This window comes from Mirounga leonina, unplaced genomic scaffold (genome assembly GCF_011800145.1).
Source record: "Mirounga leonina isolate KUSES-001 unplaced genomic scaffold, KU_Mleo_1.0 Mir_115, whole genome shotgun sequence".
In the NCBI taxonomy this organism is placed as follows: Eukaryota; Metazoa; Chordata; class Mammalia; order Carnivora; family Phocidae; genus Mirounga; species Mirounga leonina.
The window spans coordinates 7,004,852-7,029,629 of record NW_023270268.1 but is presented as its reverse complement, the minus strand read 5'-3'; the positions used below and the strand labels follow the sequence as shown (position 1 = coordinate 7,029,629).

The 24,778-nt window shown below is 50.1% G+C and overlaps 1 protein-coding gene across 1 annotated transcript in view; it reads left to right on the top strand.

Moving 5' to 3' along the window:
- Positions 1 to 24,543, top strand: part of SCN5A (sodium voltage-gated channel alpha subunit 5) — a 93,311-nt gene extending 68,768 nt beyond the window's left edge. The window contains exons 20-28 of the mRNA XM_034992243.1: positions 407 to 561; positions 7,809 to 7,982; positions 11,351 to 11,473; positions 13,485 to 13,766; positions 15,968 to 16,021; positions 16,540 to 16,681; positions 17,310 to 17,410; positions 18,993 to 19,263; positions 22,515 to 24,543. Of these exons, the coding sequence (XP_034848134.1) occupies positions 407 to 561; positions 7,809 to 7,982; positions 11,351 to 11,473; positions 13,485 to 13,766; positions 15,968 to 16,021; positions 16,540 to 16,681; positions 17,310 to 17,410; positions 18,993 to 19,263; positions 22,515 to 23,755 (2,543 nt within the window). The 3' untranslated portion in view covers positions 23,756 to 24,543. The remainder of the gene's footprint in view (positions 1 to 406; positions 562 to 7,808; positions 7,983 to 11,350; positions 11,474 to 13,484; positions 13,767 to 15,967; positions 16,022 to 16,539; positions 16,682 to 17,309; positions 17,411 to 18,992; positions 19,264 to 22,514) is intronic.
- Positions 24,544 to 24,778: the final 235 nt, after the last annotated feature.

Below are 24,778 nucleotides of genomic sequence, written 5' to 3'. Positions count from 1 at the left end.
CAAAAACTACAAACATGGAAAAGACCGAGAGACAGAGTACCCCAGGAGTTCTGGAATATTTCCCCAGGGGAAGAATTTCCCAGATGAGCAGAGGGGACACTGGAGCCCAGCCTAGCCCCAGCCTTCCCCCTGCTCAGATCTGCCAGGCCCTTTACCCACTCACTGGATGCCTAGTCCATCCGGCCTTTCCATGGAGTTCCTGCTGAGCGTGGGCCCCTGAGGATAGCACCATGGTGCTCCCTGCTGTCCCATCACACCTGCCCACAGTGTCACACTGTTCATGACTCCATATCATAACCTCTTTCTCTTGGTCACCCCTTCCACCATCCAACCTTTCACCATCAGATGTGGGCATTTGCAGGCGCTGGGCTGGGCCTGACCCCCCCCCCTCCCCCCTCCCCCACAGGTTGTGTCCGGCGCTGTCCCTGCTGCACTGTGGACACCACGCAGGGCCCCGGGAAGGTCTGGTGGCGACTGCGCAAGACGTGCTACCGCATCGTGGAGCACAGCTGGTTCGAGACGTTCATCATCTTCATGATCCTGCTCAGCAGTGGAGCCCTGGTAGCCTCCTGGGGATGCAGGGTTGGGCAGAGGGGTGGAGGAGCGGGGAGGGCAGGGAAAGGAAGTCTCCAGCTGAGAGCGAGGCCAGAAACTGGGGCAGAGCCTCTGCTGCAGATGTGCTTCCCTCGGCCCCCAGAACAGGAGTCAGCTCACAAACTCACACCACCGCCGCATGTGTGGAAATCAGAGCAAGATGGGCTCACAGAGGTCCTCGGTCCAGACCCCCGTGTCCCACCAAAGGGGGAGTGATTTGCCCCATTTCACAGTGTCCAGCTGGCATAGGTTGCAGCCCACCAGCCACCATCCCCCCAAAGCTCTGGTGACACACCCAGTTGCACCTCGCTCCGTTAGGCCCTTTCAGTGCAGCTAACAATGCTGCCTGAGACTCTCCTGGTAGCGCCACTCACTCTGGCTGCAACGGGGCTAGAGGCCGGGCTACGTAGTTCACATGTTGTCACATTTGATCCCAGCAACAGCCCTTTGTAGAACCATTATGTAACCTGCTGAAGGTCCCGCCACTCGCAAGCGGCCAGTGTGGCACTTGAACCCAGGCAGTCAGATCCCAGAGTCCTTTGTCTTGACCTTCCACTTGTTCAATAGATCTCTTCTCAGCTCTCCTTGTATCTAGTCCTGTGAGTCATGGGGAGCAACAGGAGGAGGAGGCCCCAGCCCCGGCTTCAGTGGCTCAAAATCTAGGTGGGGGAACCAGAGTCAGTAGGTTTGAGATAGAGATCAGCTCAAGAGGGAATTTTGAGTAAGAGTGGAGTAAATGCCTTCAAGGTCAGGGGAACTGCAACAATCAGGAAGACTCCCTGGAGAGAGCAGGTGAAGCTGGACTGTGGGAGACAAGGAGGTTGGCTGAGACCAGGAGATCAGGGACGCCCTTCAGGAATGCCCCATGGGGCTCACAAGCACCCTATTCTGATCTCTCAGAGTCCTTTCAGGAGGAGATGGGACAGCCCTGGAGAGGGTTCTAGAAGATGCTGGTGAACAGGGAGATGGGTGGTCAAGAAGGCAGAGGAGATAATCACTTGATACCAGGCAAGCAGTTGATACCATTGGGGAGGTGAGAACCCCATGTTTGAGCAACTAACAGGGAATACTTTGAACTCCAGAGCAAGAGAGAAGGGCACTTTGACCCAAGGCTATGTGCCTCCACTCTGTGCCGTCTCCTGGGGTCAGGCCATGGGGAGGCACTGTGGCTGTCACCCCTAAGTCTCTGGGCCTCCCATCCTATTCTGTACTGCCCTCCCCTGTTCCAGAGTGGGCCTGGAGCCATGACTTAGAGGCCACATGCTGTTTTACCATTGGCAGCTAAAGCCAAATCTCTGTAGGCTTCAGAGAAGGATGATTTGACAATATGTTAACGAGTTTTGTTTTTAAACAGCCACAAACAAGGGCAGCCAGAGCCATGTAGTCTGGGCTGTGGAGGAAAAACTCAGCCTGGCATAAGTGAGGAGGAGTTTTGGCAAGCAAATGGGGAATCTAATCAGGGTAGACAGCCAAGCACGGTTTAAAAAAAAAAAAAAAACACGTTGATGATATATTGAGAAAAAGAAGTCTGAGTGTGTTATTTAAAGTTATAAACTTGTTTAACAGAAAGCAAACTATATATCCCTTCCAAATTGTTGAAGGGAATTTTCTTTTAAAGAAAACAGAGCTCTTACAGCAGAAGATAGGAGAAAAAGGAAGGAACAAGGAAACATTAAACCAGGAAACAGAAAATAATGTGGCAGAGGCAAAGGAAATATGTTTTAATAATAATGGTAACTGGATAAAATTCATCTTTTAAAAGGAAAGGACTCTGAATGGATTTAAAACAAAAAACAAAAAACAAAACTTCACCTAGGTGCTCTTAAAGGACAAACCAAAACAGTGTCACTCAGAAATATTAGAAGTAAAGTAATAAGATAGGCAAATGCAAACAATCACAACAAAAATCAGAGTGTTTTTGTTTGTTAATATTAAACAAGGTTGAATTCAAAGTAAGAAGCATGAGATAAAGCGGGTCCAAGCTATAATAAAAATAAAACTATTGGGGTGCCTGGGTAGCTCAGTCGGTTAAGCGTCTGCCTTCGGCTCAGGTCATGATCCCAGGGTCCTGGGATCGAGTCCCACTTTTGGCTCTCTGCTCAGCGGGGAGTCTATTTCTCCTTCTCACCCTTCCTCTGTGCTCTCACACCCTCTCTCTCTCAAATAAATAAATTCTTAAAAATAAAACTATTATGAATATATTTTTGCTTGGGATTGCATAGCACTTATATCAAACAAAAACTATTAGGAAAAAAAAGCAGCAGCAGCAACGCAACAGAACAGGGAGATTTTACCACACTTCTATTAGTTCCTGACAAATCACATAGAAAGAACAAGACTATGGGAGATCTAAAATATATATATATAGTTCACAAATTTGATCTAGCCTAATAATAAAAACAAGAACATTTAAATAAGCACCCACTATGTGCCAGACCCTATTATAAGTATTTTACAAAGATTAATTCATTTGATTCTCATAATAACCCTAAGAAATAAGTACTGTTATTAAGCCTATTTTACAGATAAGGAAACTGCTAGATATAGCAAAAATAGAAAGATTAAAAAACAACAACAGAAATAATCCTTAGAAGTGTAAAAGTCATTCTTAAACTGTGGCTCAAACGGAAAATAGTTTGGTGGTAGGTTAATGGGTGCTCATTATATTAGTAAGTAAGCAAATAAATAAAAAGGCTACTTATGGACCAACGATGACAGTGTGTTGTAAGTCAAAGATTATAATTCAACCAATTCTGTCCACTTGAGATCTAGAAAAATAAGAAAAGAAAATTAGAGGTAGAGAAAAAAAAAACTAGCTGGGGGGATAAAAAACTAAAAAATAATAATATTGAGAGTACTGCTTGTAGGATGCAGCCAAAGCTGTTATAAGAGGAAAATACATAGGGGCATCTGGGTGGCTCAGTCAGTTAAACATCCCACTCTTGATCTCAACTCAAGTCTTGATCTCAGGGTCGTGAATTCAAGCCCCGTGTTGGGTTCCACACTGGACATGAAGACTACTTTAAAAAAAAAAATAGTAAGAGGAAAATTCATAAACACTTCTATTATTAAATAGAAAGAAGGTGAACTAATTAAACTCAAGAAATTACAAATGTAGCAACAAAATAATCTTAAGGACAATAAGGAAATAATGAGTAAAATTTTTAAAACAAATTAATCAATTAGAAATAAGTAATAAAACTGATATGAAATTCCAAAGCTGATTCCTTGAAAAATTAAAACAATAAAATAGATAAACCAGTAGCTAATCTGATCTGTCACATCTCCAAGGATGGGTTCTTTTGCATTCCTAAGGAAGAAAATAATTCCAGTCCTGTTTAAAATATTCTAGTGTATGAAGAAACACAGAAAATCTACACATCATTTTCATGCAAGCTAAATAATGCTGATTTTTAAAATCTCAAGTATACCAATAATAAAACCATAAGTTCGTTTTTGTACTCCATACTTATGAATAGTGTTGCAAGAATCCTAAATCCATGCAAATAAGAACCAATGATATATTTTAAAAATTAAATAAGCATTTAATATATATTCTAAAATGGCAGAATGGTGCCATACTAGGAAATCTATGTACACGAATAGGACAGAGATGAAAAAACATACAGTTATCTCAATGAATGCCTGATTTTTAAAACTCTAGCAAGAATATAAATAAAATATATTTCCTTAATTTAGTGAAAAATGTATTCTCAGATTAACTTCCTTTATCATCATTAGTAGTAAAACACTTGAAACATTTTTGTGAAAGTCAGGAGTAAGAAAAGGATGATTTAACTCCTTTTTAGCTGTTGTTCCATTATTGAATAATGATCTTAAAATACTAACCAGTTTAATTAACCAAGAAAGAGAAACTTACAAAGTAAAAATTGGAAAATAGAAGAATTGAAGTTAATAGAGTCAAGTATAAAATCAGTTAAAATAATAAAAATAAATATAAATGTAACATTACTTGTAGATAATGATTGCTTGAAAAATTTTAAAACCTATTAAAAATATTATGTGGCCAGTTATAAAATAAATACCCGAAGAATTGTTGTTATGGTTGTTTTATACAACAGAAAGCGTTTAGTCATAAGTAACATTTCTGGAATAGTCCTTATTTGCCAGACACTGTAAGCACAAAGTAACTGGGAATAAATATGACATGAGATGTGTAAGAGGTACATGCAAAAAATGCTAAAACTTTGCTAAGCACTGTGAAAGAAGACCAATAAATATACTATAAATGTACTCTAGTCTTGGGTAGGAAGACTCCTATGAGATCCTAATGCAGTTAATAAATTCAATGCAATTACAATAAATTTGCAACATTTTTAAAGGGAATTTGACAAAACATTGCTAAATTTTATCTTGAAAATTACTAAAAATAGCCAGGAGAATTCATATGATAGTAATTCAGGAATAGAGAGCAGTAAAATCACACAGAGAGGTCCAGTAGATTTAATAAAGTATAAAAATGTAGTTTAGATGATAAAGTTGACTTCTAATCTATGGATTTGAAGTGGATTCTTTAATAAAGTGTTGTAACAGTGACAAGCTACTCTGAAAAAAATATTAAAATGGATATTTGCTCTTTACCAAAATATATTGGATTTTTAAAATTGTAATATAAAATAACGAAGCCAGAAAGTTCAAAAGAAAAAATAAAAGAAGAAAAGAAGCGTCATTTTTCCCCCTTGCCTTAAACTAGGTAAGGGCTTTCTTAACATGACACTGAAGGTTTTACTAGGTGAAAATGATAATAAATGATATAATTATATTAAATGATTTAATAATAAATGAAAATAAAGTGTGGAACTTCAGTATGGTAAACAAAAGTAAACAAGATTTTTTTATAGGTTGAATTTATTTATTTTGTTTTCTTTTTCAAGTTTTTATTTAAATTCCAGTTAGTTAACATACAATGTAATATTAGGTTCAGAAGTAGAGTTTAGTGATTCGTCACTTACATACAACACCCAGTGCTCATCCCAAGTGCCCTCCTTCATACCCATCACCCATTTAGCCCATCCCCCACCCACCTCCCTCCATCGATCCTCAGTTAGTTCTCTATAGTTAAGAGTCTGTTCCCTGGTTTGCCTCTCCTTTTCTCCCCCATGTTCATCTGTTTTGTTTCTTAAATTCCACAAATGAGTGAAATCATTTGGTATTTGTCTTTCTCTGACCGACTTATTTCAGTTAGTGTAATACTCTCTAGCTCCATCCACGCCATTGCAAATGGCAAGATTTCATTCTTTCTGATGGCTGAGTAATACTCCGTTGTATGTACATACACATCTTCTTTATCCATTCATCTGTCAATGGAAAAAGTAAAAAAGATTTAAAGGCACAGAACTAGGATGAAGTGTATAGAACAAGGAGTTAACAACTCTGAATAAACCAGATACTCAAGTAAAAAAAAAAAAATAGACAAAAAAGATGCCCAGGCAGCTCTCAAAAGGAACACTGCAAATATCCGAGGAAATGATGTCAGCATTACTAGTAATAAAATACATTAAAATCTAACAAAACACAACTTTCATTCCTTAGACTGGGAAAAGTGACAAGGGAGAAACCCCACCACAGTCAGGGGAGCGATGAGGAAAGAGTCAACTTCATGCACTACGGAGGGAGTCCGTGTCCCCTGCCAGAAATCCTGTTCCCAGTCTGTGCCCAAAGTACACCTTTGACCTGGCACCCCAATTCTAGAAATTTATCCTGAACAGATAATCAGACACATTGTTCACTGCAGGGTTGTTTCTACTAGGGATAAATTGGAAACAACTGAAATGTTCATTAATAGGAGTTTTGGCTAAATACACAAAAGTATATGCAAATAATAAAATATTATTCAGCCTTTTAAAAGAATACTAGATATAGGATGTGTTCACATTATAGAGTAGATAAACACTCAAAAGGTTGTTTAGTGGAAAAGAAATTTAAAAGCAAAATATTTAGTCTATCTTAGAAAATTGTGTACTCGTATGTGTACGCACACAAATAGTGAGTGTCAAAAAGAGTCTTCCCCTAAATGTTAGCAGTGGTTACTATAATGTCATGAAATCAGAGGTGCGTTCTGTTCTTTTTTATAATTTCTATATTACTTAATTTTTTGTGGGAAGCACACATTTTTATAATCAGAAACAATAACAACAAACCACCTACTTTTTGTCTTGAACAACTCCCAGAGTCCGTTTTAGGACCTAAATTATCCTGCCGTGCTGTCTATACTGACTGGATTAGCCACATATATGCTTGGGCAGTGCACATCGGGGCTGACGGCACTGGCCACCCGGGCCCCCGTGGCTCACGCGGGCCCGGCAGGGAGGCCCATAGTGACAGGCAGAGGCGACTCCCCCAGGCCCCTGGTGACATGTTCAGTTGCCTAGCGGGGGAGCACACTGTGGACGGGGAGAGGTGGCTTGAGAGGCCTGGGTACAGATCAGGACAGGAGGTATAAGAGGGCACCCGGGAGCTGGCAGAGTTCCTCCATTGGCTCAGGAATTCGGGTTGAAGCAGAAACAAGGAGGTGGAGAAAGACCCCTTCTAGCATGTTAGAAACTTGACTCCTGGATTCTGAGGGTCGCAGGAGCTTTGGGATCCCCAGGATACCTATTCTTGCATTTTCCAAACTTCTCACTGACAAACAGCCTTCACTAGCATTTACTGGAGATTTTGCTTTAGATCAACTCTCCCTGGTTTCTGTGTGTTTCCATAAACACATTGTAAAGGGAGACTTGTAATGATTGTTATCATTGGACACCAATTTTGTGTCCTATGAAAAGTAGGTAACTGCATCAAGCAAATAGAGTAAAAACACAGGGGAATGAGAACACCAAAAAGAGGGTTGATGGGGTTTTCAGCAGAAGACCCTGAGCTGCGCCCGCACACTCCGTGTTAACATGGGGGATCAGCAAGGTTTAGGAAGGTGTTAGAGACACACGAGCTCAGAACTAAGCCTCACTCTTCAGCGTGAAGCATTCTCACTACACGCTGTGCTTTGTTGTCCACATACCACATGAGATCGTTTCATGAGCCAGGAGAGCGTGCTGTTCTAGTCCAGTGTGACCTCAGAGGGGCCCCTCCACCATAGGCTTCACCTCTGCTCCCGCCCTCCTGGGCAGCACCTGCTGTCAGAGATGAAGTCTCGTGAGGCGTGGGATGGGCAGTGGTTGGGACGTCATGTCCCCCTTGTCTGGCCTGATCTGTAGGCCTTCGAGGACATCTACCTGGAGGAGCGGAAGACTATCAAGGTTCTGCTCGAATATGCCGACAAGATGTTCACCTACATCTTCGTGCTGGAGATGCTGCTCAAGTGGGTGGCCTACGGCTTTAAGAAGTACTTCACCAACGCCTGGTGCTGGCTGGACTTCCTCATCGTGGATGTGAGTGAGGCCCAGGAGGGAAGAGGGGCGGGGAGAGGGGCTGCCAGTATGGGAAGGAGCTGAAGCAGAGGCACGGAAGGACAGGGTGACAGGGCGGGTGGGAGTCAGCAGGCTGACGTGAAGGCACTCAGCGGGGCCGCAGAGCTGGCAGAGGGGAAGGAGGCAACCGTCTCGGGTCACAGTCATCTCGGGTCACAGTGGAGCTCCAGGCCCTGCCCATAAGGTTCCCAGTCTGGGAGGAATAGGAACCTGGGTCTGGCCATCAGAACCCCAATTTTGGGAGACAGAGGAGCAGGGGGAGACCTCGGCTTCTGGGGAGACTAGACTCACTACGGGGCAGAATGGGGAGCAGTCCAAGCAGGAGTGCCCCCCACGCTCACCGCCCCGTCAGGATGGCCAGAAGCCAGGGAACACAATAGCCCACCACGCGTGTTGTGAAGGGTCCGTCAGGCCCACTAGCCAGGTGGCCAGCTAAGAGCCTCTGTGTCCACACATGGTAGGAGGCTGTCTGTACAGGGGAGAGGGTGAGCCCAAGGCCAGAGGGGACGGTGTCGGTGAAGGGATTCTGGGTCGGCAGGGGGAGGATCCTCCAGGCTCAGGGAGAAGGTACCACTTGGGGAGGATGAGAGAGGGGTGCAGCCACCTGTGAGAAGGCAGAAAGCCATGAGGGCCGGCTGAGGGGCCTTGGGTTTCAGCCCTGGACGATCGGGTAGCGGGCACAGCTGCCCTGCCTGTCCAGGGAGGGTCTAGCACAGGAGGTGGCATGTCCTCTGAGCACCCAGTTGGCAGATAGAGGGGGAGGCCTCTGGCCCACAGCCACCCAGGCCCCAGGACCCTGCTGGGTGCCAAGCAGGGTGAGCACAGCTGAGTGGGAGAATAACCAGAGGGGAAAATGAGACCAGAGTGTGGAGCCGCCTTGGATCTGCACTCACTGAAGGGGGAGGGGGGGACAGGCAGAGACGAAGGGCTCAGGGGAGGCTCACCATCTGGTTGTGGAGGGTCCTGCAGAATGGAATGTGGGTCAGCATCTGCAGACAGGGAAGGGCTTTCCAGACGGCACCCGTGGCTTCCGAGCCTGGCCTCAGGCTCTGCCCACCAGCAGGAGCTGTCCTTCCTGTGGTGGCACAAGAGGTTCAGGCCTCTGTTCAGTCCCCATACCCCACACCCCACTCAGAGGCCAAAGGGAGGGAGGGGCGCACCTGGGGGGGAGGTCAGCCCGTGCGTGACCATGGGAGGAGACACGTATGGAGATCTGTGTGGAGACACAGATCCAGGTCCTTGGGCCTCTGGTTCCAGCCTCTTTCTATCACCCCCAGTGACTGAGAGGATGCTAATGTTGGGGTGAGGGATGCTAGGGTGGCAGAGAGAGAACGCAAGGGAGGTCTAGTTGCTCTTAGAGCCTGGAGTCCTCAGAGCCTCTCTGAGAGGAGGAGAGGACCCGGGAGGCCTCCTGCCCTGAGACTGTGGGAGGGCCTGGGATCCTGGCAGCTCTGACCTGAGGCCCCTCACCCGGCTATTCCTGCAGCTTCTTGGGAAGTTGGGCCTGTTGAGCGTCTCCTCTCGGGGAAGGCAGGAGGGGGTTTGCAAAGACTCCTGGGGAATCCCACCAGCCTGCCACCTTGGGGAACTCAGGGCTGAGGCCGGGCGAAGGAGACCATCGGTGCTTCCCGTCCAGTCCCAGAACTGGAGAATTAGCCTGTGGAGAAGGAAACGGAGGCTCACAGCAGAGAGGGGACTTGCCCCAAGGTCGAGGAGGCTGGACTCCAGCTTTCCTGATGCTGGCCATGCTGCCCCCCATCCCATCCCCTCACTTCATGGGAAAGGTGGTCTTCAGGCCTCAGGGTCTGGAGAAGGATATTTCCAGGATCAATTCCTGCATTCTATTTTTCAATAAATACTATTGAGTATCTACTATTGTAGGTGCTAGGGATCTCAGGGAACAAAATAGACTAAAACCTCTGGCTGCATGGAGGAAGGCAACCACAAACAATAAATGTATTCAATAAGCCAGCTGTATACTCTGTTAGAAGCTGATGTGTACCAGTGAGAAATAGGATGCAGAGAACAAAAGGGGATCAGGAGGGCCAGGAGTCCAGCAAGGGGAAGGTATAGATTACAACTTTAAATAGGCTGCCCGGGGTGGGTTCACTGAGATGCCATTGGAGCAAATGTGAAGGAAGTTGGGGTTAGCCAGGCAGACGTCTGCAGAACCTTCCACGCAGAGGTTGGAACAGCAGTGCAAAGGTCCTGTGGTGGGAGCATGCCTGGCATACTTAAGGAACTGCAAGGAAGCGGGAGTGGCTGGAGCAGAGTGAGTGGGGAAGGGAAGTGCAGGAGATGAGGCGGGGCTACAAGGGGCAGAGGGGGGCGCCGCCTTGGAAAACCAGGGGCTTTTATTTAGAGCCAAGTGGGAAGGCACTGCGACACTCTGAGCAGAAGAGTGGCATGAAGTGACTCTGTTCCTGGAGGAGCACAGGGGGTGGGGGGTGGGGCCCACGTGGAGGCAGGCAGAGGAGTCAGGAGGCCATGGCGGCCGTCCAGGGAAGAGAGGACGGGGGCCTGGCCGGGATGGTGGCAGTGGCAGTGGTGAGAAATATTTGGACTTCTGATGTATTTTGAAGGCAGAGCCAACAGGAAATCCTGCCGGGTTGGATGTAGGGTGTGAGAGATGGAGAGGAGGCAGGGATGACGCCAAGGCTTGTGGCCTGAGCAGCTGGTAGGATGGGGCTGCCGTCAGCTGAGATGGAAGAGCTCTGAGCTGGCAGGTGCACAAACTTTGAAATCACAGACGATGGGGGTGCACCGCTGGGAACTAGGTGGGCAGAGTGGCCAGACCTGGTCGCTGGGCCGTACAGTCTCCGCTTACACCTCCCCTCTTCGAAGATGTCCGATGTTGCACAGTCCGGCTTTGGGGAAAAGCCCCAGGATTGCCTGTCGGCTCCCAGTCAGCCCAGGATAGTCCTTCCTTCCCAAAAAGAGCCTTCTTTGGGGGGAGGGAAGGAGCAGGTCCAAGAACTTGACTTGAAGGAAGGCCTGTGGGAACCAAAGGCCCGGGCTCTGTGTGCTCACTCCTCCACACAGTGGCTGGCGTGGGAACTCGGTTTTCTCTCTGTAGAATAGGGAGAATGCATCCCAAGTCCTCGGGTTAGTGGGTGCACATAGCAGGCTCTTGGCAAAGAACTTGTCTCACCCCCAGCCTCTTGGGCCCCAGGAAGGCTAGCCCAGTGTGTGACGGAAATAACAAAGATTGAACACGGGGAAAGCCTGCTGGCTCTCTCACACCAGCTCAGCTTCAGGTGGGCCGGGAGCCCTACCACCCATCTCTAGAGCTGTCCCCATGGAGCTCACTCCCCCCTTACTTCCCACAGGTCTCCCTGATCAGCCTGGTGGCCAACACCCTGGGCTTTGCCGAGATGGGCCCCATCAAGTCACTGCGGACCTTGCGTGCACTCCGACCTCTGCGAGCCCTGTCACGATTTGAGGGCATGAGGGTAAGGGGAATGACTGCCTTCCCGCCAGGGCAGTGGGAGGGGACTCCACTGAGAGACCCCCGGCTCTGCTTGCTGACCGAGCAGCCCAGTCCGGAGCTGGGACTGTGGCCGCCCAGCCTGGTAGGAGCATGGGGCAAAATCTCCAGGAGAGGTGCAGCTGGGCTCGCAGGCACCCAGAGGGTGGAGAGCTGTGAGAGCCCCCTGGGCTTATCACTGCCTGTCCCGTGGGCCGGGGAGCCTCTCTGCTTCTGCTCCGGGGTGGGGGGCCATCTGTGTGTGCGCTCTGCGTCCATGTGCCCGCCTGCATGCCCTCCTCCTGGCAGATGTGGGCTGCCTTCCTCGATCTGCGATGGGCCATAGGGCTGTGCCGGTCAAGGTGAAGGAAGCAAGGAGGGAGCAGCATATCCTCACCATCGTGTAGCGGTTGGCATTCGCTTAGCAAACTCTTTTGCACTGATTTCTAAGTGCAGAGCCCTATGCATTTTCCAAGTCATCAAATTTTACCAAAGAATATGTGCATATAAGGCAACTTTAAAAGCCCCACCAAGGCGCCTGGATGGCTCAGTCAGTTAAGCATCTGCCCTCAGCTCAGGTCATGATCCCAGGGTCCTGGGATCGAGCCCCATGTCAGGCTCCCTGCTCAGCCGGGAGCTTGCTTCTCCGTCTCCCTCTCCCACTCCCCCTACTTGTGCTCACTCTCTCTCTCTGTCAAATAAATAAGTAAAATATTTAAAAATAAAATAAAAGCCCCACCAAGAAAAAACATTACCCCATAATATATAGCAAGAAAACAAACACATACGTGCACTTGAGTGCACGTGTGTTTTGTGTTTCTTACAAATGAGCGCAGGTCTGCCGCGGCTTCAGCAGCCACGCCTGTGTGTCTCGCTGACCCAGCAGGCACCATCCCATGGCCCCCATTTTGTTGATGGTTTCAAACTTTGCCCACACCTCCATGAGAGGAACAAGTGGCTTATTCCTGGTGGGAAAGCATTCACAAGTGAACCATCCTACCTGAGTTAAATGTCTCTTGGGATTAAGGGCATTTGATTCCCGAGGACCGTGGGGAGATGCGAGCTGCCAGGACTGCCTCTCTTGGGCCTGTCACCACGGAGCCAGCCAAGGGCAAACCTGAGAGTTGGGTGTCCCACCCTGTTCATCATGCCTGCTGGGGACCAGGGAGCCCCTGTCGCCTGCATGTGTCAGCATTACCCGTCCCAGCACCATGCTCACCACGCGGCCCCACACCAGCCTCACTTCCAGTCCTGACTCCCGGACAGCTGGACACTTGGCCCTCAGCGGAGTAGAGCGCACCATATGCGTTTGCCAAGAAGCCTCTCCGGGGTGCTCTGAATTTCGATGACAAGACCAATGCCAGGGCTCCACGGGGTCAGAGAGCCGCTCCTGGGGAGGGCAGAGGCGCAGGGAGCCCCCACACCACACCCCCTGCCCTCCCAGCTCAGCTCTCACCGCAGTGTTGGAGAGCTGCCAGGGCACCCGCCAGACACCGCACGCCGAGGTCCCCTGGGCATCCTTTAGGGAGAACACCCATCCTCCCTAGTAGCAGCAACCCCAAAATAAACCAGAAACTTAGCTCAGAGAATGTGTCTCCAGAGGCCCTTTCCCATCCGATTGCTGGCACACTTAACTAGAGAGACCCTGTTGAAAATTCAGTTTGAAGGTCATGAATTCAGGGCAGGACCAGAAGACAAAGGCAGAGGTTCCGGAGTTGCAGCAGACATTAGCGTGCAAAAACAACAAAAAGGGCGTGTGTGTGTGTGTGTGTGTGTGTGTTCTCTCCCCCCTCCCCCGACTCCCCATCATCTCTCCTTTTATTCCCCATCAGGGCTTCCAGCCAGGGGTGGACAGGAAGTGTTCCACTACCCCCCCCACAGGGACCTGTAGGCAAAGAGTTTAGTGGGGGAAAGGGGGGCATGGCTAGGTGGGTCTTGAAAAGGGCATTATGCTCTGGGCACCCCCAGGAACGGAGCCTCTTCTCTGTCCACTTGAGGTTGTGGTCAATGCCCTGGTGGGCGCCATCCCATCCATCATGAATGTCCTCCTCGTCTGCCTCATCTTCTGGCTCATCTTCAGCATCATGGGCGTGAACCTCTTTGCGGGGAAGTTTGGGCGGTGCATCAACCAGACTGACGGAGACCTGCCTTTGAACTACACCATCGTGAACAACAAGAGTGACTGTGAGTCTTTCAACGTGACTGGCGAATTGTACTGGACCAAGGTGAAAGTCAACTTTGACAACGTGGGGGCCGGGTACCTGGCCCTTCTGCAGGTGGTAAGTCCTGGAGACTCCCACTGGCTCCCCAGCAACAGGCATCTTCACCCACAGTGTGGGCGGGAGGGGGACAGTGGGGCCCCTCTGGGTACTCACTGCCCAAAGGAGGCTAGGGATTCTCCAGAGACTTCTTGGCTCCTGGGGAAGTCCCTAGATTTTCCATTCTAGAACAGGTGCCACATTCTGCAAGACGCATGGCATGGGGGTTCAGCCCTGAGGCAGACCCAGCTCCCTGGCCAGCGGTCGGGTTGACAGCCTCACGCTATCAGTTTGGCAGTGTGATGACGCAGGTTAAAAATCAAAGACCAGAGACGCGCAGACACTGAACTATTAGCCACACTGTGACTCCAGCCTTCTGTTATAAAAAGTAGTAACACCTTCTGTGTTGTTTCTGATGTGCGAGATGTTGAAACACACATGACCCTACCCGCTCCTTCCAAGGTTTCCACGATTTTTGAGGACGGTGGCTTCAGTGAGCATGATACCTGGCATAATATTAACCTACAAGTAGCTTGACAGCAGGCATGCAGACAGACTCATAACACCGAGAACCATAACCTGCTGCACTTACTACCCCAGGCTTAGCCCAGAGACCTGTCTCTAGTCCCCAGAGCAGAGGAACACTCGGTGGGCTCTCATCTGAGAACTTAATGCACATCTGCTCGCTCCTCCAGCCCTCCCTTCAATCCCAGGGGTAGCTTTCTCCAAAGACTCCCCTGAAATACCTCCTACAGAACAAGATTAGAGCCTTCTGTCCCTGGGACTTCCCTCTAAATGTCAGAACTTGGAAGGAAAGGCCATTCCAGACAGAACGACACAGTGGCCAGAAAAGCAGTCACAAGCATCTTGTCACCTTGGGTGCTCTCCAGCAGTTTCCAGAGCATGCCCAGCCCTCCCGGCACTGGGCAGGGCTTCCTGGCACGGGGAACTGAAGTAGCATACTCTGGGGCAGCCTCAGTTTCCCCATCTGCCCTGCCTGTGTCAGAAGAACTCTCAGACATGAAAGTTTGTCTGGACAGTTGTACCCTGAAAGGAGGCTCAGGGCAGGATTGGCTTTTGCCAAGAACACAAGTGAGACCCCCTTGGACAGTCGGCCTCACCACCAAGCATGTCTCTCGGGCTCTTCCAGAATCTCTGTAGCAGCCCAGACTGGGGCGGACAGTGCAGCCAGCACCAGAGCCCTGTGGCATTCGGCCTCCTCGTCTACCGCCTTGGGCTGGCAGGCTCACGAGAGCTGATTGTTGCATTGTCAGATATTTTGCAAGCCATGATTAAAAATCAGATTTTATAAACTTATAATTCACCAGGTGATATTAAAACAAAATCGTGGATGCCTGGCCAGCTCAGTCAGTGAAGCATGCCACCATTGCTCTCAGGATTGTGGGTTCGAGCCCATGTTGGGTGTAGAGATTACTTGAAAAGAAACTTTTTTTAAATCAAAATTCATCATTACCACCTATTTTCGTGTATGCTCTTGAGGTAATTTATATGTGCTGTATCCGTACAGTGGAAATACTATAATGCTCCCCTCCTATGTGTCTCTTCCCAAGTCTGTGTTCAGTAACAGCCCGTTGGTAACTTGAAATTGGCCGTGGTAGGAGTAGTTTACCCAATTTACCAATTTGTTTACCCAGAGAAATTGGCAAACACGACAATCAGGGCTTTGTTTTCTTCTGGAAAACCGTTTGTTAGCCATTTACCAACACACGGCTGGCAAAAGGACCCCCTTAAGTACGAGGGGAGGTTGGGATGCTTCAGGGCCATCCTGAGAGGCCGCAGAGCAGAAACCATGGGCTTCTCCAAGGTGCATGATAAAGGGGACCAGGTCAGCACTGGGGTCCACCTCTCTGTCCCTGACACCCGCTGCAGGACTGCATCGTTTTAGAACCTGGAATGAAGGTGGATCTGAAAGGCAGACCTCCTTCAGTCCTCCTCAGTCTCCTGGCCAACATCGAGAAGCTTCTTACCCCACCCCATGGCCTCCTTAGGGTGTGTGCTCAGCCAGCCTCCCCTCCACCTCCAGCCCTGAACAAGAAGGCCTTTCCTTGACCACCCAGCCGTGTGGACATGGCTGAAGGGGTGGGGCAGGATCCTTGCTTCTCCTAGGAGGCTATTTCCTGGCCTCATCTGTCCGGATAGGAGCCCCCAGTAGTTTAACAGATGCAAGTTAAATGATTCTTACTCTTGTCTTTTCCTTCAAGGCAACATTTAAAGGCTGGATGGACATTATGTATGCAGCTGTGGACTCCAGGGGGGTAGGTAACCATACTGGCCTCTCCTGCCAAGTCAGGCACCTGAGGCTCCAGGATGCTTGGCCACTAGGGCATCAGTGTCCACACCCAAAAGCCCACCCCATAAGGGCCAGGTCTCTTGTGTCAGCCTGCAGTTGAGCCTCTCCGGAAGGCCCAGGCCTGGCCCTGGGCAAAGTTGCGTGATCTCCCAAGGAGCCACAAATCCTCAAATATCTTTCAAATTAACTTCACTGTAATTTACTTGAATCTTAGTCTTACTGGAGAAGAGACCGGGTGGAGGCCATAGAGATGCAAATCAAGTTTCTTCTTTGTCCTTGCACCCCACCCAATCACAGTGTCAGCCCCAAGCTGCCACTCTTCTGAACCCCGTTCCCGCCCGCCCTGGCCCCGCTCTGCACACACATGCACACACAGACATACAGCCCTGTGCTGGTGACCTCCCTCCCCACACACCCTCTCGCCCAGCCAGCCCTCCCCCATTCCTGCCTGCCTGACCCCCATATCTGGCTTCTCCCCCTCAGTATGAAGAGCAGCCCCAGTGGGAATACAACCTCTACATGTACATCTACTTCGTCATTTTCATCATCTTCGGGTCTTTCTTCACCCTGAACCTTTTCATCGGTGTCATCATCGACAACTTCAACCAACAGAAGAAAAAGATGCGTAGAGCACCTGCTCGCCACAGGCCGGCAGGGCAGGGCGGGGTAGCAGGGGACTGAGGAGCCATTCTGGCCCCTGGCCCCATTTTGCCTTCCTGCTGGGGACAGTTCTCTTCCAGCCGCTGCTGGAATGGGTGGGAGAGGGGCGTGTCTGTGAAGTAACAGGCGCAGTCTGTAAGAGTGGAAGGAGGGGCCCCGTGCCTGCCCTAGTCTACCTGACCCATGAGGTTCCTGAGAGGAGCTGGGCTGAGGGTTGGGACTACTCACCTGGTCCACAATCGAGACTGGCCCAGGGTCTCTCCAGAGCTCCATCAGTTGGGCCATGATTGGGTTGCAGGCAAACCAACTAGGCAGAGAGAACGTGCAGGGTGGCTGAGCTGGGCAGGGGGACTGGATTTGCACCTCACAAAGCCACAGAGGCCTCAAAGTGAAGGGAGACAGGGACCCTGCAGAAGCAGATTTGGGGAGGACTCTCTGGTGCAGGATAGGGACATACTTATCTCCACTGGAAGAGGAAGTGAGGAGGAGGCTGGCCAAGGCACCCTCATCAAGGAGGCAAGATCCCTATGCCCCCCATGCCAGAGCCCTCGAGAACCCCAAAATGAGTCTGGTGCCTGTCTCTCTGCACTTAGGGGGCCAGGACATCTTCATGACCGAGGAGCAGAAGAAGTACTACAACGCCATGAAGAAGCTGGGCTCCAAGAAGCCCCAGAAGCCCATCCCGAGGCCTCTGGTGAGCCAGCTCCCGATTCAGCAAGAGTGGAGGGGATGTGCTGGGGGGCCTGGGAAGCCCCACACCCCAGGACCACTGAATTTTCCAATGAAAGCCTAAGTGAGCTTGCCCAAATTGCCCACTCAGAATTGTGTTTCCTTAATAAGAATAATTCTGAAATATGTACTTTTCAAATTCATTAATCAATAGGGTGTTTATAGGATGATATCACTGGAAGCAGTTTTACATTATAGAAAATGGAAATTTGCAAAGTTTGGGAAAATTGCTCCAAGAATGTATTAAGGAAAATAACACATGTTTTGACATCTTGCTTATCTTTTCTTTATGGTACCACAGTTTGCCAATGTCAGGAGTGGGGTTTGAACCCAAAAGGCTAGAAAAAGTGCCAGGAAGACCACAAAGAATACTTAATATGCATTGATCCACTCAAAGAGAATGAGGAAGCGTTGAAAATAGGGCTGTGAAAAGTCGATATTCTTTAAAATATGATATACAATATTTTCATATGAGCATTTTCATTTTGGCATTTTTAATCTGATAGTATTTAATGTAAAAGAATGAAAGAACATAAAACGCTCCTGAAATTTAATTCCAAAAAAAATCATTCAGCTTGGCCCAGGGCCCTCAGTCAGTGCAGGGATGGAGGGGCGCTGTCAGGCACCTGACCACACACAGAGGCCTCAGCCTCCTGGAGAAAGTGAGGAAGGCATGGGGGGCTGTTCCAACCAGGAGCGCTCCCTCCTGCAGGAGTCCCTTTCCTCTGAATACACTCTCCTCCACTGTCAGAGTGCAGCCTTTCCCAGCGAGAGCAGGGCAGCTTCTGCAGGCCCACCACCCCCATTCACAGCCTCTTCCTGGCAACCCCTGAGCGGGACAGACGCAGCCGGAGTCCCCTGGCAGATGGCACCAGGAGGGACACTCAGTCCCCTGTGGGGCTGACTCCCTTGCCTGATCAAGCCATTCTCCAAAAAAGTGGGAAGGGGGTCAGTACTCAATTAGGTGACATAACCCAAATCACTAGCTAGGAAGTGACAGTCCCAGATTTTTAATCCAGTTCATCAGTTTTATCTAATTCCTACCCTTTCACCACGCTTTGTACTAGGTTAGTGGTGTATGTGCATGTGTGTTCACTTATTTATAATTTTTTCTCTTTCCCCAAATAATCTGAGGTGGCTAACAATTAAAGACACATAAATATAGTTAATAGAATAAACAAAATCAATTCCATAAAGGATGGAGAAAATTTGTTAACCTGAGGACTGATCCAATTACTAGGGTTGAACTTTAAATTTGACCCTGAGCCATCAGACAATGGAAACAAAAAGAGAACGATGATGTGCTAAGGGAAGCTCTGGGTAGGAGAAATCCCTTCCTGAAGGTTCAGAGAAGACTTCAGGGAAGAGGGAGCCGGAGGGCCAGGCCTGGATGCAAGAGAGCCAGGCTGTTTCAGCCTCCTGACTTCTCCTCTCACCCCAACAGTCTCACTAGAGGGTGGAGTAGCAGGGTAGATGGTCTGGGCCGAGGGGCAGCAACAGGCCTGTCTGAGGCCCCTGCTGAGCCCATCCTTGGCCCCTCCTTTCAGAACAAGTACCAGGGCTTCCTGTTCGACATTGTGACCAAGCAGGCCTTCGACGTCACCATCATGTTCCTCATCTGCTTGAACATGGTGACCATGATGGTGGAGACAGATGACCAGAGCCCCGAGAAGGTCAACATCTTGGCCAAGATCAACCTGCTCTTTGTAGCCATCTTCACGGGCGAGTGTATCATCAAGATGACCGCCCTGCGCCACTATTACTTCACCAACAGCTGGAACATCTTCGACTTTGTGGTTGTCATCCTCTCCATTGTGGGTGGGTATGCAAGTCGGCCTTTCCTCCAGTCCTGGGTCTGTACTTAATGCCAAACGTACTAGGCTCCTCTGTTCTTTTCTCTGCATTCCACACCTCTCCCCTCACACACTCACACACACACACACACACACACATACACCCTCCACAGAGAACTTGTCTAGGAAGGCCCACTCAGGCCAGGGGGGCCATCCTGGCAGAGGAGCCAGCAACCCCTCCATGAGACCCTAGGACACAGCTCTCTGCTCTCTGTGAGAGCTTCAAGGATGAATCTGGAAAAGGGAGTGGGGCCTGGGCAGGCTTCCCTGCCCTCCCAAGGGAAAGGTTAAAGGAAGAAGAGGCTTTCTCAGGGTGAGGTGAGTCTCCAGGGATGGGAACAGATGGCCCTCTAGGATAGAAGTGATCCCTGGAGATGGAAAATTCTAGAGTCTAGCCACCAAGGTTGTGTGCCAGATTCCTTCAGATATCACTCGCCTCAGGCAATTGACCTTTTAAAGTCTACATTGAGGTGAGGAGATCATACAACTAGGAAAAGAAGAGATAGGATTCACACTCCGTCTGTTCAGGCTGCTATAACCAAACACCAGACTAGGTAACTCATAAACACCAGAAATTCATTTCTCACAGTTCTGGATGCTGAAAGTCCAAGATTGAGACACTAGCATGGTCATGTCTTCTGGTGAGGGTCCTTTCCCTTGTTCATAACCAGCACCCTCTTGGCTGTGTCCTACAAAGTGGAAAGGGCAAGGGAGCTCTCTGGGGTCTCTTTTACAAGGCACTGATCCCACTCATTCACTCAGAGCACCTCCCAAAGGTGTCACCTCCTAACATCATCATCTTTGGGAGTTGGGATTTCAACATATGAATTTGGTGGGAGATTCAAACATTCCAACCATAGCACATATCCACGTCTGTTTGACCTCAGGGCTCAAACCCTCTTATTTTTCTTATTTTATTTATTTATTTATTTACAGATCGAGCATGAGAGCAGGGAGCGGGGAGGGGCAGAGGGAGAGGAGAGAATCTTAAGCAGGCTCCATGCTCAGTGCAGAGCCCAACATGGGGCTCCCTCTCCCAACTCTGAGATCATGACCTGAGCTGAAATCAAGGGTCAGACGCTTAACTGACTGAGCCATCCAGGGGTCTCCTTTTTTTAAATAGCAATTTTATTGAGATACAATTCACATGCCATAAGATTTACCCTTTAAAGTTTATGATTTAGTAGTTGCTAGTATATTCACAGAGTTTGCAACCATCACCATTATACCTCATCTTAGACTCTTTCCCTCACCCCCAAAAGAAACTCTGCATCCTTTTAGCAGTCATTCCCCCATTTTCCCTCTCCCCAACCCCTGGAAACCACTCATCTAAAATTTTGAGAGACGGCCAAACTGTTTTCCAAAACAGGTGCACCATTCTATAGTCCCACCATCAATGTAGAAGGGTTCCAGTGACTCCGCATTCCCCACCAACACTTGTTACTGTCTATAATTTTTTACATAGCCACCCTGGCAGGTATGAAGTGATCATCTCGTTGAGATTTTGGTTTGCATTTCTCTAATGACTAATGATGCTAAGCATCTTTTCATGTGCTTATTGGTCACTTCCCATGATATGTCTTGGTCTATAACAGGAGAAATGTCTTGGAGAAATGTCTATTCAAATCCTTTGCTTATTTTTTAATTGGCTTACTTGTGTTTTTATTGTTGAATGGTAAGAGTTCTTTATATATTCTGGACACCAGTCCCTTATCTGATACACAATTTGCAAATATTTTCTCCCATTCTGTGGGTTGTCTTGTTACTTTCTTGGTTGCTGTCTCTCAAAGCACAAAGTTTTTTGTTTTGATTAAGTCCCAATTTATCAGTATTTTTTTTCTTTTGTTACTTGTGCTCAGCAACAAACTCCTGACCCCCTCCCCCGTGAAACTCTGCCGTGGAGTGGCTGACTTGTACATACAACCTGTGCGTTCGGTGACTTCAGAGGGAAATGCGGGGGCAGGCAGAGGCAGGGGCTGCCGTAGCTACGGTGACAGACAGATGGTTCAAAGCTGGACGCAGGGTCAGGAAATGCTGTGGGAGGTCCCAGACAGGGGTGAGGGTGTGCATGCCCGGTGGAACTGGAGAGAAGCTTTAGAGAATGCAGGATGTCGGCAGCCATGAGGGGCTGATGAGGGGCAGTGTCGGGAAGATTTGGAAGGAGGTGCAGCATGTACCTCGGGAGCACCTACTGGTCCTGGTGCCTGGCCATACTAGAGAGGCTTGGTTAACAGCTCGACTTGGAGCCAGAGGGTCTGAGTCAAATCCCAAAGTCTCACTGATGAGGTGACAGCTTGGGTCAGTTACCTCACTTCTCAGTTTCCTCTTCTGGAAAATGAGGATGATGGTATCCGCTTACCTCCTCGGGTGACCGGAAGGGCTAAATGGATGGATATAAAATGCTCAGCCCAGTGGCTTATTGACAGTAAACATGACACATGACAGCTGGTGACATGCTTACATGAGGAGTCTGGAAAGGTCACTTGGGCCAATACATAGCACGGTTTATTTCACTCTTTCTCCTATAACTTATATGCCTGCTTCTTAAAACTCCAAACCCAGAGTTGTCAATAGAGACCAAGGGGTGGGAAGCCCCAGAAGCTAGCAGGGTTGGGAGGGTGACAGGAATGATCTCAGAGAGGCTTAGTTGTGACAGGTGTGGCATGGTGGAGAACACGGACTTGTGGGCCAGTGCTTCTTGCCCTTCAGTGAGCACGCGAATCATCTGGGCTTATGAAAATGCAGTAGGACTGGGGGTGAAACTAAGAGTCCACATTTCTGATAACCAGCCCAGGAGAGCCCAGGGCTGCTGGCCTTCGGACCACACTTTGAGTAATGAGGAGCTGAAAAGCCCAAGTTCTGGTCCAAGCTAGGCCACCCAGATGCTGAGCAAGTCCCTTGAGGCCTCAGAACCCAGGATCTAGAAGATGGGCCCTACTGTGCAGGTATTCTCAGAAGACTAAGGGATGAGAGGTCTGGAAAGACACTTTGCAAAAGGTGTGGGTACTGTGGGTCTTCATTTTCTGGATCAAAGATGAAAATGGAGACCCAGAGGGGTGGGAGGACACAGGGTCCTTGCATGCCCCGGTCGACCCAGTCCTCCTGAAAGGGCCTCCTCTCCTTAGCTCCTTGCTGTACAGAGACCCATCCAGTGATACGGGGCTAGAGGGAGGACAGAAGGGCTTGGGCAGCCACGGTCTCTGTTGTTTCCCATAGGTACTGTGCTCTCAGACATCATCCAGAAGTACTTCTTCTCCCCAACGCTCTTCCGAGTCATCCGTCTGGCCCGAATCGGCCGCATCCTCAGGCTGATCCGAGGGGCCAAGGGGATCCGCACACTGCTCTTTGCCCTCATGATGTCCCTGCCCGCCCTCTTCAACATAGGACTGCTGCTCTTCCTCGTCATGTTCATCTACTCCATCTTCGGCATGGCCAACTTCGCTTACGTCAAGTGGGAGGCTGGCATCGACGACATGTTCAACTTCCAGACCTTCGCCAACAGCATGCTGTGCCTCTTCCAGATCACCACATCAGCTGGCTGGGATGGCCTCCTCAGCCCCATCCTCAACACAGGACCCCCTTACTGTGACCCCAATCTGCCCAACAACAATGGCTCCCGGGGGAACTGTGGAAGCCCAGCCGTGGGCATCCTCTTCTTCACCACGTACATCATCATCTCCTTCCTCATCGTGGTCAACATGTACATCGCCATCATCCTGGAGAACTTCAGCGTGGCCACAGAGGAGAGCACTGAGCCTCTGAGCGAGGATGACTTCGACATGTTCTACGAGATCTGGGAGAAGTTCGACCCGGAAGCCACCCAGTTCATCGAGTATTCGGCCCTGTCCGACTTCGCCGATGCCCTGTCCGAGCCTCTCCGCATCGCCAAGCCCAACCAGATAAGCCTCATCAATATGGACCTGCCCATGGTGAGCGGGGACCGTATCCACTGCATGGACATCCTCTTTGCCTTCACCAAGAGGGTCCTGGGTGAGTCTGGGGAGATGGACGCCCTGAAGATCCAGATGGAGGAGAAGTTCATGGCGGCCAACCCGTCCAAGATCTCCTACGAGCCCATCACCACCACGCTCCGGCGCAAGCACGAGGAGGTGTCGGCCACCGTCATCCAGCGGGCCTTCCGGAGGCACCTGCTGCAGCGCTCCATGAAGCACGCCTCCTTCCTCTTCCGCCAGCAGGCAGGCAGCAGCGGCCTCTCTGATGAGGATGCCCCGGAGCAGGAGGGCCTCATCGCCTACATGATGAATGAGAACTTCTCCCGGCGCCTTGACCCGCCCTCCAGCTCCTCTGTCTCCTCCACGTCCTTCCCGCCCTCCTATGACAGCGTCACCAGGGCCACCAGCGATAACCCCCAGGTGCGGGTGTCCGACTACAGCCGCAGCGAGGATCTCGCCGACTTCCCCCCGTCCCCAGACAGGGACCGCGAGTCCATCGTGTGAGCGCCAGCCCGGCTGGCCAGGACGCACTGAAGGGCAGCCTGGGGCAGCGTAGCCAGAGTGACTGCAGCCACAAGCCGGCACCTGCGGGCCCTTCCTTGCTTCGGCCTCAGGCTGTGAGAGATGGGCCTCAGCCCCGCGGACCGACAAGGCAGAGTTCTGTGGCGCCCACGCCGACGGCCAGAAGCGGGCGGCCGAGCTGACCGTGCGGGGTGGCCTGTCGCTGGGGCCCCGCCCACGCCGGCCCGGCCACGCCAACCCCCGGGGCTCTGAAAAGCAACACCGTCCCAGCTGCGGAGGAGAAATACAAAACTGAGACTGTAGATGTTGTGAGTGGGCTTTCATAAATTTGTTATATTTGATATTTTTTTACTTGAGCAAAGAACTAATTGTTTTTCCATGGACATTGGCAGCCGTTCACACTGCCTTTTCTTCACTCCGAACAAGAGTGTCTGTGGAGGTGCCGGAACTCTGGTTCTCAAGGCAAAAGTGCAACCTGGTGTAGCCCCCCCAGGCCTACCGCCCGGGGCCGTGTGGGGTTCCCCTGCTGCTTGGGCTGCGGTGCCAGGAGGGCTGAACCCCTTTCCCCGCCCGGCGTTTGCACACAGTCCTTACCCAGAGGCCAGAGGCGGGCGGCTTGCGGCCCAGGCTCCCCTTGGGCGAGTGTCAGGTAGAGCGGTTCTTGGCAGCGGGGGCTCTCTCTGGCCTTCCCTTGTCCCCAGGGTCCTATTTGCCCCCTGTGTTTTCATGCAGGCCATACTGGGGTCATTTCTACAAAAACACAAAGCTTCCAGAAGAGAGTGGCCTGGGTCCCAGGCACTGATGTTGCCTTTTCTTCCCAGGAGAGCCCGGCCTTCTGCACAAGTATTAACAGTAAAGGGAAGGGCGCAGGGAACCAGCCCCACACATGGCCTGGCCCCCAGCTCGTCCTTGCTCCCGAACTGGGCAGGCCCCACCCCACAGGCCAGGAAGAGACGTCTGAGCCCCGTGCCTTGAGGGCGAAGAAGCTGAACAGCCCTCGCCATG